This window comes from Heptranchias perlo, chromosome 11 (assembly GCF_035084215.1).
Source record: "Heptranchias perlo isolate sHepPer1 chromosome 11, sHepPer1.hap1, whole genome shotgun sequence".
NCBI lineage: Eukaryota > Metazoa > Chordata > Chondrichthyes > Hexanchiformes > Hexanchidae > Heptranchias > Heptranchias perlo.
In genome coordinates this window covers 55,899,307-55,912,744 of record NC_090335.1, presented here as the reverse complement: position 1 = coordinate 55,912,744, position 13,438 = coordinate 55,899,307, and the positions used below count along the sequence as shown (strand labels likewise).

Sequence of the window (13,438 nt, the reverse complement as noted above, 5' to 3'; positions counted from 1 at the left end):
TAATCTTCCAAATCATGCTGGTTCTTCACACGGTGACGTGTGTAATATAAGGAAATCAACTGCTGCCTGTAACACTAAACGGATAGTACTGGGGAAATTCATGCAAATATGAAGGGCTTCATTTTAAAGGCTGAGATAAAAACTGTTCTTATCTTCTCGGAAAGGGGCGTAGTATACAGCCTTGATGATGGCATTCTGTGTGACCTTTCCAACCACTTCAATTACATTTTATGATTTGATGATCTTAAATTTATTTAGCATTTTTTTTTTGCAGATTTACAAAGCCGAAGTGCTAAACAGACTGATTATGCACTAGTGCACAGTGACCTTCCAGTATGGATAAACAAGCCGCAGGAAAAGCTGCTCTTCCCTTCTCCATATCCCGATTCCTTTTCACGTTGTTGGTACTGATGGCACTGCTGTTACTGATTCTAAACTCGGGTAATATAAAGGTGTGTAGAATGGTATAACCAGCATGTATGGAGTAAACCATCATGTTGACCATGGTTCAAAGTAACAGTGTTTAAAAATGTGATGGTTTGTGTCCTGTGGAATTTGTGTCTTCCAGCTGAGTGCTGCACTTAAATAGCAAGTGACCTATTTTAAAGGGACTATCCAATTTTAAACCTTTTGAATTGTAAGTGTTGTTTCTGACTTTCTCTTTTGTAACATGTTAACAGCAAGGCAAATGTGCACTGTATTAAAGAACTGAGGTTGTGTCAACTGATTGAAGTCCACGAATCTTCAGTCTGCCCGTCTGTCTTCAGCTTTCTACACAATTAAGCTGCTGTTATTCACTGGCGGCAAAGTCCTTGGTGCTTATCGAACATTACTGACTGAGCATGCTTCAAATTGTTAAGGGTGCTCATTTAACGAGAACTGAACTAATTAAAGCTCTCAAGGTTATGAAGTGAGTTATGAAAAGTAATGCTGCTGGGATACAGTTCCATGGGTGACAAGCCGGTGCCTTCCAGCACTTAGACCAAATATTTATCATTATTTAGCCTTGACAGTGAATGTTGGAGGTCTACCTGATCTGTTGGAGGGCATCATAGTAAACCCTAACCCTATTCTTACTGTATGCCACTCATGCTGTAGCAACAGGAGTCATTGGATAGTGATCAGGAGTGGGAGCACTGACTGATTATATATTTTTACCCTCGCGGTGTTGAGGCTAACTCGGCACACATTGGGGATTAAACCTGGAACTTTCCTGGTCTGGTTAGCTTCAGATCATGGCTAGATAAGCTCAGTGAGCTGTCTGGGAGTCCATGGGCAGACTTTCTAGAGACTTGTATTCACTCCTGGTCTGAAATGCAGTTTGAAAATATAAAATGCTAATTAAAGACTGCTTCATTTAATTATACAACCCTTTAATCATGGTGTAGCAATCCTGAAGAAGTCTGTGATCTGAACTGCCCTTCCCTGCTTCTTTTTCAACTGGAGGAGGATGTGTGCTAGGAAATAACATGTCTGCGATGGAAACAGGAAATATATTCATTAAAAATGTTCTTCCTTTTCATAGTATGATAAATATTCAATTTCTGGATCAGATTCCAAATGGAGGCGTTATCCAACTCCAAAGTTTTATCTGGCAATGAGGCAGAATGTGGAAACAAGGAAGACCCCTTGGACACACAAATTGGTGCAGTGTGGCTACCAGAATCAGAGCTTCACCCCTGAAGAGAGGTCAGAGGGGACATTCCTTATGAAAATGATTGAATGGCCAAAACCACCCAACCCTGCTGTGCCCTTTCTAAAAAGCAGCGACCCATCACATGTTCACTTTGTTATTTTAAATTCTGCAAAGACTTTCTATGTTGGAGATCAGTTACAAGTGACGCTGCGTATGATTGATTTTGAAGGACACCCAAAGCAATATGGGGGTGATTATCTCCAAGGTCGCATCCATACCCCAGCTTTAAAAGCCGGTTCAGCAGGAACTGTCATAGATAACCAAGATGGATTTTACTATATAAATTTTAATTTATCTTGGCCAGGGAAAGTTGAAGTGTCTGTTTCCTTGGTTCATCCCAGTGAAGGGATCCAAGTACTTGAAAGGCTACGCAAGGAACGGCCAGATAGAGTGTATCTAAAAAGTACCTTCAAAATAGGGGGTACATCAGAGACCACTGTGTGTAATCTTTGTTTGCCTCAAACTAAACCGCTCTGTAACTTTACTGATCTCAGGAATGGGGAGCCTTGGTTCTGTTACAAACCAAAGACCCTCCCTTGCACTGCTCGTATCAACCATGCTAAAGGAGGATATGAGAAAGGCCTCTTAATTGGAGAAGAGAGTCGTTATTTCCAAAGGTATGTCACATAACATTCTTTTATTTATATTTTGATTTTCTGTCTCTCATTCTGACCCAGATTGTGATATATGTACGAGGTATAGAACCAGACTTGCTAACACTGGAATGTCAATTAAAAATTTGAAAATGAAATACCTCCTAGAGCATGACATTATTTAAATCCTTTTTGGTGCATTCATTTGGAGCCCTCATTAATTTAAGAAATTTCAGGTTGCCCTATCTTTCTCCCGCATGGCACATTCCCACGTGGGAGAAAGGTAGGGCAACAAAAGCCAAAGCTCCCTGGATGACAAAAGAGATAGAGACTAAGATGAAGCAGAAAAAAGGGGCGGATGACAGATGTCAGGTTGATAACACAAGTGAGAACTAGGCTGAATATAGAAAGTTCAGCGAGGAAGTGAAAAAGGAAATAAGAGGGGCAAAGAGAGAGTATGAGAATAGACTGGCGGCTAACATAAAAGGGAATCCAAAAGTCTTCCATATGCATGTAAACAGTAAACGGGTAGTAAGAGGAGGGGTAGGGCCGACCAGGGACCAAAAAAGAGATCATCTGATGGAGGCAGAGGGCATGGCTGAGGTACTAAATGACTTTGCATCTGTCAAGGAAGAAGATGCTGCCAGAGTCTCAGTAAGGAAGATGTAGTTGAGATACTGGATGGGCTAAAAATTGATAAAGAGCAGGTACAAGAAAGGCTAGCTGTACTTAAAGTAGATAACTCACCCGGTCTAGATGGGATGCATCCTAGGTTGCTGAGGGAAGTAAGGGTGGAAATTGCAGAGGTACTGGCCATAATCTTCCAAACATTCCATAGGGGTGGTGCCAGAGGACTGGAGAATTGCAAATGTTATACCCTTGTTCAAAAAAGGGTGTATGGATAAACCCAGCAACAACAGGCCAGTCAGTTTAACCTCGGTAGTAGGGAAACTTTTAGAAACGACAATCCGGGACAGAATTAGCAGTCACTTGGACACGTGTGGATTGATTATGGAAAGCCAGCACGGATTTGTTAAAGGCAAATCATGTTTAACTAACTTGATAGAGTTTTTTGATGAGGTAACAGAGAGGGTAGATGAGGGCAATGCAGTTGATGTTGTGTATATGGACTCTCAAAAGGCGTTTGATAAAGTGCCGCATAATAGGCTTGACATCAAGATTGAAGCACGTGGAATAAAGGGGGTAGTAGCAGCATGGATACAGAATTGGCTAAGTAACAGGAACAGAGAGTAGTGGTGAACGGTTGTTTTTCGGACTGGAGGGAGGTATACAGTGGTGTCCCCCAGGGATCGGTACTAGGACCACTGGTTTTCTTGATGTATATTAATGACTTGGACTTGGGTGTACAGGGCACAATTTCCAAATTTGGAGATGACACAAAACTTGGAAGTGTAATGAACAGTGAGAAGGATAGTGATAGACTTCAAGAGGATATAGACAGGCTAGGGAAACGGGCGGACACGTGGCAGATGAAATTTAACGCAAAAAACATGCAAAGTGGTACATTTCGGTAGGAAGAATGAGGAGAGGGAATATAAACCAGAGGGCACAATTCTAAAAGGGGTACAGGAACAAAGAGATCTGGGGGTATATGCGCACAAATCATTGAAGGTGGCAGGGCAGGTTGAGAAAGTGGTTAAGAAAGCATACGGGATTCTGGGCTTTATAAATAGAGGCATACAGTACAAAAGCAAGGAAGTCATGATTGACCTTTATAAAACACTGGTTCGGCCACAACTGGAGTATTGTGTCCAGTTCCAGGCACTGCACTTTAGGAAAGATGTGAAGGCCTTAGAGAGGGTGCAGAAAAGATTTACTAGAATGATTCCAGGGATGAGGAACTTTAGTTACGTGGATAGACTGAAGAAGCTGGGGTTGTTCTCCTTGGAACAGAGAAGATTGAGAGGAGATCTGATAGAGGTATTAAAAGTCAAGAAGGGTCTAGACAGGATAGATAGAGAGAAACTGCTTCCATTGGCAGAAGGGTCAAGAACCAGAGGGCATAGATTTAAGGTGATTGGCAAAAGAACCAAAGGTGACATGAGGAAAAGCTTTTTTTACCCAGCAAGTGGTTAGGATCTGGAATGCACTGCTGGGTGCGGGGGTGGGGGTGGGGGTTGGTGGTGGAGGCAGATTCAATTGTGGCTTTCAAAAGGGAATTGGATAAGTATTTGAAAGGAAAAAATGTGCAGGGCTAAGGGGATAGGGCGGGGGAGTGGGACTAGCTGGATTGCTCTTGCATAGAGCCGGCACGGACTCGTTGGGCAGACTGGCCTCCTTGCATGCTGTAACCTTTCTATGATTCTTCACTGTGAAGGATGGGATATTGAATGGCAAGTTATTGTCTTTCATACAACTCTAAGGAATGTTCCAAGTTCAGGATTGGCAGAGGCTGTAGAACTGATCCACTTCTCAAACTGGGAGTGGTATGTGGTATAGAGGAATGTTTAAAAATTTTCTATCACGGATAATATTCCAAGCCAATATGCCAAAAAAATCCGCATATTAATATAAGATGTGTAATTGGTAATTGTATAATTTTTTTTGAATTCCGGTGATGGTAACTTTATAGCGCATGAGTGTGTTAAAGTTTCAGTTGTGTTCAATTAATTAATTTCTTTTCTATGTTAAACATTGAAGGCGTTTAATCTGCTGTGATATTAATATGGAATATACTAGGATCTTAAATGTCTTAAAATTCTCCTTAGAGTTGCAAAATTATTCCTTTTGTACCCTCTGGCTATATAGAACAGTATTTAAAAAAAAATTTACCTCCTCTGCTGAAGGCAGCAACACACGCTGAGGAACAGTTACAAAAGGTCTCACAGCCTTCCAGTACCGTGGCCAAGTTCCAGTTGTTAACATCTGAGCTTTGAAGGATATTCAACCAGTAGAGCATCATATCTGATTCTGTCCTTGTCTGATACACTCGCACTTTCTAACAGAATAATTTGTTAATAATCAGGAGGAAGGCTTCATGTAATTGAGAGCGTTTGTTGAGAATAAAGAGACCTGAGATATATTACAGGACCCTTCCAATGAATTTCCAGTGAAATCATAGACTTTGGGCAGATTGTGAGAAGTTTATAGCTGTCTTCTAGTAGAGATACTAATGCAATGTGCTGAAGCACTTGATGCTCTAGAATCTGCCCTGTTTTATATTGTGGGATGAATTTCAGAGCAGCAATGAAAACGCAAAAACAACTGAGCATGCACAAACAAGTGCATGAGCAGTGACTTAAAAGTAGCAGTCTTTGGGAAGGTCCATACAGACCTGTAGTGTAAAAACAATATTATTGGCCTAAACAGATGTATTGAACTCTCACGCTAACTGCAGGCAGAAAAAAGGTATCTCATATTGCTGCCACAGTTGATATTGGGCCATTCATGCTAGCTGGCAATGACGCTATGCCTTTGACAACGTGGGGGGAAGGGAGGGAGACAAATCACCTCTTTAATGGTATTCCATGCTGCTGAGGTACATCATTGATGTTAGAGGTCTGCTACTGATAGCAACTATGCAATATAATTGGAGGTACATAGTTGGTCAATGATTGGCTTGTTATAAGAACATAAGAACATAAGAAATCGGAGCAGGAGTAGGCCAATCGGCCCCTCGAGCCTGCTCCGCCATTCAATAAGATCATGGCTGATCTGATCCTAACCTCAAATCTAAATTCATGTCCAATTTCCTGCCCGCTCCCCGTAACACCTAATTCCCTTTACTTCTAGGAAACTGTCTATTTCTGTTTTAAATTTATTTAATGATGTAGCTTCCACAGTTTCCTGGGGCAGCAAATTCCACAGACCTACCATCCTCTGAGTGAAGAAGTTTCTCCTCATCTCAGTTTTGATAGAGCAGCCCCTTATTCTAAGATTATGCCCCCTCGTTCTAGTTTCACCCATCCTTGGGAACATCCTTACTGCATCCACCCGATCAAGCCCCTTCACAATCTTATATGTTTCAATAAGATCGCCTCTCATTCTTCTGAACTCTAATGAGTAGAGTCCCAATCTACTCAACCTCTCCTCATATGTCCACCCCCTCATCCCCGGGATTAACCGAGTGAACCTTCTTTGTACTGCCTCGAGAGCAAGTATGTCTTTTCTTAAGTATGGAGACCAAAACTGTATGCAGTATTCCAGGTGCGGTCTCACCAATACCTTATATAACTGCAGCAATACCTCCCTGTTTTTATATTCTATCCCCCTAGCAATAAAAGCCAACATTCCGTTGGCCTTCTTGATCACCTGCTGCACCTGCAAACTAACGTTTTGATTTTCTTGCATTAGGACCCCCAGATCCCTTTGTACTGCAGTACTTTCCAGTTGTTCGCCATTAAGATAATAACTTGCTCTCCGATTTTTCCTGCCATAGTGCATAACCTCACATTTTCCAATATTGTATTGCATCTGCCAAATCTCCGCCCACTCACCCAGCCTGTCTATAACCCCTTGTAGGTTTTTTATGTCCTCCTCACTCTCTACTTTCCCTCCCATCTTTGTATCATCTGCAAACTTTGATATGTTACACTCGGTCCCCTCCTCCAAATCGTTAATATAGATTGTAAAGAGTTGGGGACCCAGCACCGACCCCTGCGGAACACCACTGGCTACAGGTTGCCAGTCCGAGAATGTACCATTTATCCCAACTCTCTGCTTCCTGTTAGATAACCAATCCTCCACCCATGCCAGAATATTACCCCCAATCCAGTGATTCTTTATCTTGAGCAATAATCTTTTATGTGGCACCTTGTCGAATGCCTTCTGGAAGTCCAAATACACTACGTCCACTGGTTCCCCTTTATCCACCCTGTACGTTATATCCTCAAAGAACTCAAGCAAATTTGGCAGACATGACTTTCCCTTTGTAAAGCCATGCTGACTTTGTCCTATTAAATTATGTTTATCCAAATGTTCTGCTACTGTCTCCTTAATAATAGACTCCAAAATTTTACCCACCACAGATGTTAAGCTAACTGGTCTATAATTTCCAGCCTTCTTCCTACTACCCTTTTTAAATAAGGGTGTTACATTGGCAGTTTTCCAATCTGCCGGGACCTTTGCCGAGTCCAGAGAATTTTGGAAAATTATTACCAAAGCATCCACAATCCCTACTGCCACTTCCCTCAAGACCCTAGGATGTAAGCCATCAGGTCCAGGGGATTTATCCGCCTTGAGTCCCATTAATTTACTGAGTACCAATTCCTTATTGATTTTAATCGTATTCAGCTCCTCCCCCCCTAGAGCCCCCTGTTTGTCCAGTGTTGGGATATTCTTAGTGTCCTCTACCGTAAAGACTGAAACAAAATATTTGTTCAGCATTTTTGCCATCTCCATGTTTCCCACCATTAATTTCCCGGTCTCATCCTCTAAAGGACCTATGTTTGCCTTAGCCACCCTTTTTCTTTTTATATAACTGTAGAAACTCTTGCTATCTGTTTTTATATTTTTTGCTAATTTATTTTCATAATCTATCTTCCCTTTCTTAATCAATCCTTTCGTTACTTTTTGCTGTCTTTTGAAGACTTCCCAATCTTCTATCCTCCCACTAAGTTTGGCTACCTTATATGTCCTTATTTTTAGTTGGATACTATCCTTAATTTCTTTACTTAGCCACAGATGGCTGTCATTTCTTTTACACCCTTTTTTCCTCAGTGGAATATATATTTTTTGAAAGTTGTAAAATAACTCCTTAAATGAACACCATTGCTCATGTACCGTCTTACCCTTTAATCTATTTTCGCAGTCCACTTTAATCAATTCCGCTTTCATACCATCATAGTCTCCTTTATTCAAGCTCAGTACGCTTGTTTGAGAACCAAACTTCTCACCCTCTAATTGGATATGGAATGTAACCATGTTATGGTCACTCATTCCAAGGGGATCCTTAACTAGGACATTACTAATTAATCCTGGCTCATTACACAGGACCAGGTCCAAGGTTGCTTGCCCCCTTGTTGGTTCAGTTACATACTGCTCAAGAAATCCATCCTTAATACACCCAATAAACTCGTCCTCAAGGCTACCCTGCCCAATTTGATTTGTCCAGTTAATATGATAGTTAAAATCCCCCATAATTATAGCTGTTCCCTTATTACATGCCCCGACTATTTCCTGATTAATACTTCTTCCAGCAGAGTTGCAACTATTAGGAGGCCTATATACTACGCCCACGAGTGTTTTTTGCCCCTTATTATTCCTTATCTCTACCCAAACTGTTTCATTATCCTGATCCTTTGTCCCAATATCTTTTCTCTGTATTACAGTGATTCCTTCCCTTATTAACATAGCCACCCCACCTCCCCTTCCTTCCTGCCTGTCCTTCCTGATTGTTAAATACCCTAGCATATTTAATTCCCAGTCGTTGTCATCCTGCAGCCATGTTTCTGTAATGGCCACAAGATCATACCCATACGTAGTTATTTGTGCTGTGAACTCATCCATTTTGTTACGAATGCTACGTGCATTCAGATAAAGAACTTTCAAATATGTTTTGTGACACTTAGTTCCTGCTTTTTCCTTTTTTAACACTTTACCTTTTACTCCATACCTTCTGTCCCTTCCTGATATGCTTTCCTCTGTCTCCCTGCTCAGGTTCCCAACCCCCTGCCACAGCTTTGATGCTGGGTTAATCGCCTTACGCCTTCTAGTTTTCATTTTATCTGTCGTGCCTATAGTACCTAAAGTGCCTAAAGTACACTTTCTTTCCACTGCTCTATGCTTTTCCCTTTCACTTGTTCTTGAACAACTGTTTGTACTATTTGTATTGTAGATTTCTCCTGGGTCTTCCCCTCTCTTGCTGCTCTCAACTTTATTCCCTTCTGACTCCCCGCTCAGGTTCCCATCCCCCTGCCACTCTAGTTTAAACCTTCCCCAACAGCACTAGCAAACACCCCCGCGAGGACATTTGTCCCGGTCCTGCTCGGGTGTAACCCGTCACGCTTGTACAGGTCCCACCTTCCCCAGAACCGGTCCCAATGTCCCAGGAATCTAAATCCCTCCCTCCTACACCATCCCTGCAGCCATGCATTCATCCGGTCTATTCTTCTGTTCCTATACTCACTAGCACGTGGCACCGGAAGTAATCCTGAGATCACTACCTTTGAAGTCCTGCTTTTTAATTTATCTCCTAACTCCTTAAATTCATCTTGCAGGACCTCATCCCTTTTTTTACCTATGTCGTTGGTACCAATATGGACCACGACTACTGGCTGTTCACCCTCCCCCTCCAGAATGCCCTGCAGCCGCTCCGTGACATCCTTGACCCTAGCACCAGGGAGGCAACATACCATCCTGGAGTCACGTTTGCGGCCACAGAAACGCCTATCTGTTCTTGTAACGGAGTGGATGAAAGCTTGAGTGGTGCACTTTCTCCTGCAATTTTCTTCCCTATCCTGCTCTCCAGATGGCATTGACTCTTTCATTGAGATACATTCCCACGCAGGCATTTGCACTGATCCAAGTGGCCATTATTCATGTGTGAGCTTTGACAATGAGTCAAAGCTATCTCTGACTTGGAGGACAGCAGAACTGAGCCTAATCCTGTCCCCACCCAGCTTCCGCACACAGGCACTTCCAGTAGGGGGTCGCTGGGTAGTTATTAGGAGCAGGAACTCTGGCCGATTTTTCCCTTTACTAATCCAAGGCTGCTGTGGTCAATTATTTTGTCCCTACTGTTATCTCAGTCGTGAGCTAACTCAGGACAGACTTACCTTCTTATGTGGCTCAGAGATTGAGAAATTGCTTCTGATCTATCAGGATGGCTAACTTTTAAACCTCCCCGTTGAAATAACTTTAAGTTAAGAGGAGGTACTTAAAAGGTTAGAAACATAGAATCATAGAAAATTTAACGGCACAAAAGCAGGCCATTCGGCCCATCATGTCCACGCCGGCCAAAAATGAGCAACCCAGCCTAATCCCACTTTCCAGCACTTGGTCTGTAGCCGTGTAGGTTATGGCACATCAGGTGCATATCCAGGTACTTTTTAAATGAGTTGAGGGTTTCTGCCTCTACCACCCCTTCAGGCAGTGAGTTCCAGACCCCTACCACCCTCTGGGTGAAAATTTTTTTCCTCAGCTCCCCTCTAACCCTTCTACCAATTACTTTAAATCTATGCCCCCTGGTTATTGACCTCTCTGCTAAGGGAAATAGGTCCTCCCTATCCACTCTATCTAGGCCCTTCATAATTTGTACAACTCAATTAAATCACCCCTCAGTCTCCTCTGTTCCAAAGAAAACAATCCCAGCCTATCCAATCTTGCCTCATAGCTAAAATTTTCCAATCCTGGCAACATCCTCGTAAATCTCCACTGTACCCTCTCTAGTGCAATCACATCTTTCCTGTAATGTGGTGACCAGAACTGTACACAGTACTCAAGCTATGGCCTAACTAGTGTTTTATACAGTTCTAGCATAACCTCCCTGCTCTTATATTCTATGCCTCAGCTAATAAAGAAAAGTATTCCATATGCCTTCTTAACCACCTTATCTACCTGTCCTGCTACCTTCAGGGATCTGTGGACATGCTCCCCAATGTCCCTCTCTTCCTCTACACCTCTCAGTATCATTTATTGTATATTCCCTTGCCTTGTTTGCCCTCCCCAAATGCATTACCTCACACTTCTCCGGAATGAATTCCATTTGCCACTTTTCTGCCCACCTGACCAGTCCATTGATATCTTCTTGCAGTCTACAGCTTTCCTCCTCACTATCAACCACACGGCCAATCTTTGTATCATCTGCAAACTTCTTAATCATGCCCCCTACATTTAAGTCCAAATCATTAATATATACCACAAAAAGCAAGGGTCCTAGTACCGAGCCCTGCGGAACCCCACTGGAAACAGCCTTCCAGTTACAAAAACACCCGTCGACCATTACCCTTTGCTTCCTGCCACTGAGCCATTTTTGGATCCAACTTGCCACTTTCCCTTGGATCCCATGAGCTTTTACTTTTTTGACCAGTCTGTCATATGGGACCTTGTCAAAAGCCTTGCTAAAATCCATGTAGACTACATCAAATGTGTTACCCTCAACGACCCTCCTTGTTACCTGCTCAACAAATTCAATCAAGTTAGTCAGATACAACCCTCCTTTAACAAATCCATGCTGAGTGTCCTTGATTACTCCGTGCTTTTCTAAGTGACGGTTTATCCTGTCCCTCAGAATTGATTCCAATAATTTGTCCACCACCGAGGTTAGACTGACTGGCCTGTAATTACTCGGTCTACTCCTCGCTCCCTTTTTAAACAACGGCACCACATTAGCAGTTCTCCAATCCTCCGGCACCACGTCTGTATCCAGTGAGGATTGAAAAATGATGGTCAGAGCTTCCACTATTTCCTCCTTTGCTTCTTTTAACATTTCATCCGGGCCTGGTGATTTATCTACTTTTAAAGGTTGGCAGAATTCAAAGTAAGAATGTCGCCCAGTCTGATGGGATGCATACTAGGTTGCTGAGGGAAGTAAGGGTGGAAATAAAGGAGGCTGTGGCCACAATCTTCCAATCTCCTTAGATATGGGATTAATGCCAGAGGACTGGAGGGTTGCAAATGTTACACCCCTGTTCAAAAAAAGGGGAGAGGGATAAACCAGGTAATTACAGGTCAGTCAGCTTAACATTGCTGGTGGGGAAACCTTTAGAGAAAAGAATCTGAGACAAAATTAATTGGAACTTGGAAAAGTATGGGCTAATAAATGAAAATCAGCATGGATTTGTTAAAGGCAAATTGTGTTTGACTAACTTGATTCAGTTCTTTGATAAGTAATGGAGAGGGTTGTTGAGGATACTGCGGTTGATGTTTGTGTATGGACTTCCAAAAGGCATTTGATAAAGTACCATATAATAGACTTGTTAGCAAAATTGAAGCCCATGGGATTAAAGGGGCAGTGGCAGCATGGATACAAATTGGCTAAGGGAAAGAAAGCAGAGATTAATGGTGAACAGTGGTTTTTCAGACTGGTGGGAAGTATACAGTGGTGTTCCCCCAAGGGTCAGCATTAGGATCACCACTCTTAATATATATTAATGAACTGGACTTGGATATACAGGGCATAATTTCAAAGTTTGCAGATGACACGAGGCTCGTAAAAGTAGTAAACAGTGAGGAGGACAGTAGCAGACTTCAGGAGGACATAGACAGACTGGTGAAATGGGCAGACACATGGCAGATGAAATTGAACGCAGGGAAGTGTGAAGCATTGCATTTTGGAAGGAAATATGCGAAGAGGCAATATAAACTAAATGGTAAATTTTAAAAGGGGTGCAGGAACAGAGAGACTTGGGGCTTTGTGTACAGAAATCTTTGAAGGTGGCAGGACAAGTTCATAAGGCTGTTAAAAAAGCATAGGGGATCCTTGGCTTTATAAATAAAGGCATAGAGTATAAAAGCAAGGAAGTTATGCTAAAGCTTTATAAACACTGGTTAGGTCTCAGCTGGAGAGTTGTGTCCAATTCTGGGCACCACACTTTAGGAAGGATGTCAAGGCCTTGGAGAGGGTGTAGAAGAGATTTACTAGAATGGTACCAAGGATGCAGGACTTCACTTACCTGGATAGACTGGAGAAGCTGGGATTGTTCTCCTTAGAGCAGAGAAGGTTGAGTGGAGATTAATAGATGTTCAAAATCATGAAAGGTTTTGATAGAGTAAATAAGGAGGAACTGTTTCCACTGGCTGAAGGTTGGATAACCAAAGGACACAGATTTAAGGTAATCCATAGGTATGAAGGTTGAGTTGGCTAAGATAGATTGGGAAATTAAATTATAGGATATGACGGTTGAAAAGCAATGGCAAACATTTAAAGAAATATTTCAATATTCTCAACAAATATACATTCCATTGAGAAATAAAAACTCCACGGGAAAAGTGATCCACCCATGGCTAACTAAGAAGTTAAGGGTAGTATAAGATTAAAAGAAGAAGCCTATAATATTGCCAAGAAGAGTAGTAAGCCTGAGGATTGGGAGAGTTTTAGAAACCAGCAAGGGGTGACCGAAAAATTGATAAAAAGGGAGAAAATAGAATATGAAAGTAAACTAGCAAGAAACATAAAAACGGATTGTAAGAGCTTCTACAAGTAATTAAAAAGGAAGAGAGTAGCAAAAGTAAACATTGGTCCCCTAGA

At 42.1% G+C, this 13,438-nt stretch overlaps 1 protein-coding gene across 1 annotated transcript in view; it reads left to right on the top strand.

Moving 5' to 3' along the window:
- The first annotated feature begins 285 nt into the window (after positions 1–285).
- The window catches only part of LOC137327366 (NXPE family member 3-like), a 32,545-nt gene continuing 19,392 nt past the window's right edge, over positions 286–13,438 (top strand). Inside the window, exons 1-2 of the mRNA XM_067993088.1 lie at positions 286–452; positions 1,526–2,313. Of these exons, the coding sequence (XP_067849189.1) occupies positions 336–452; positions 1,526–2,313 (905 nt within the window). The 5' untranslated portion in view covers positions 286–335. The remainder of the gene's footprint in view (positions 453–1,525; positions 2,314–13,438) is intronic.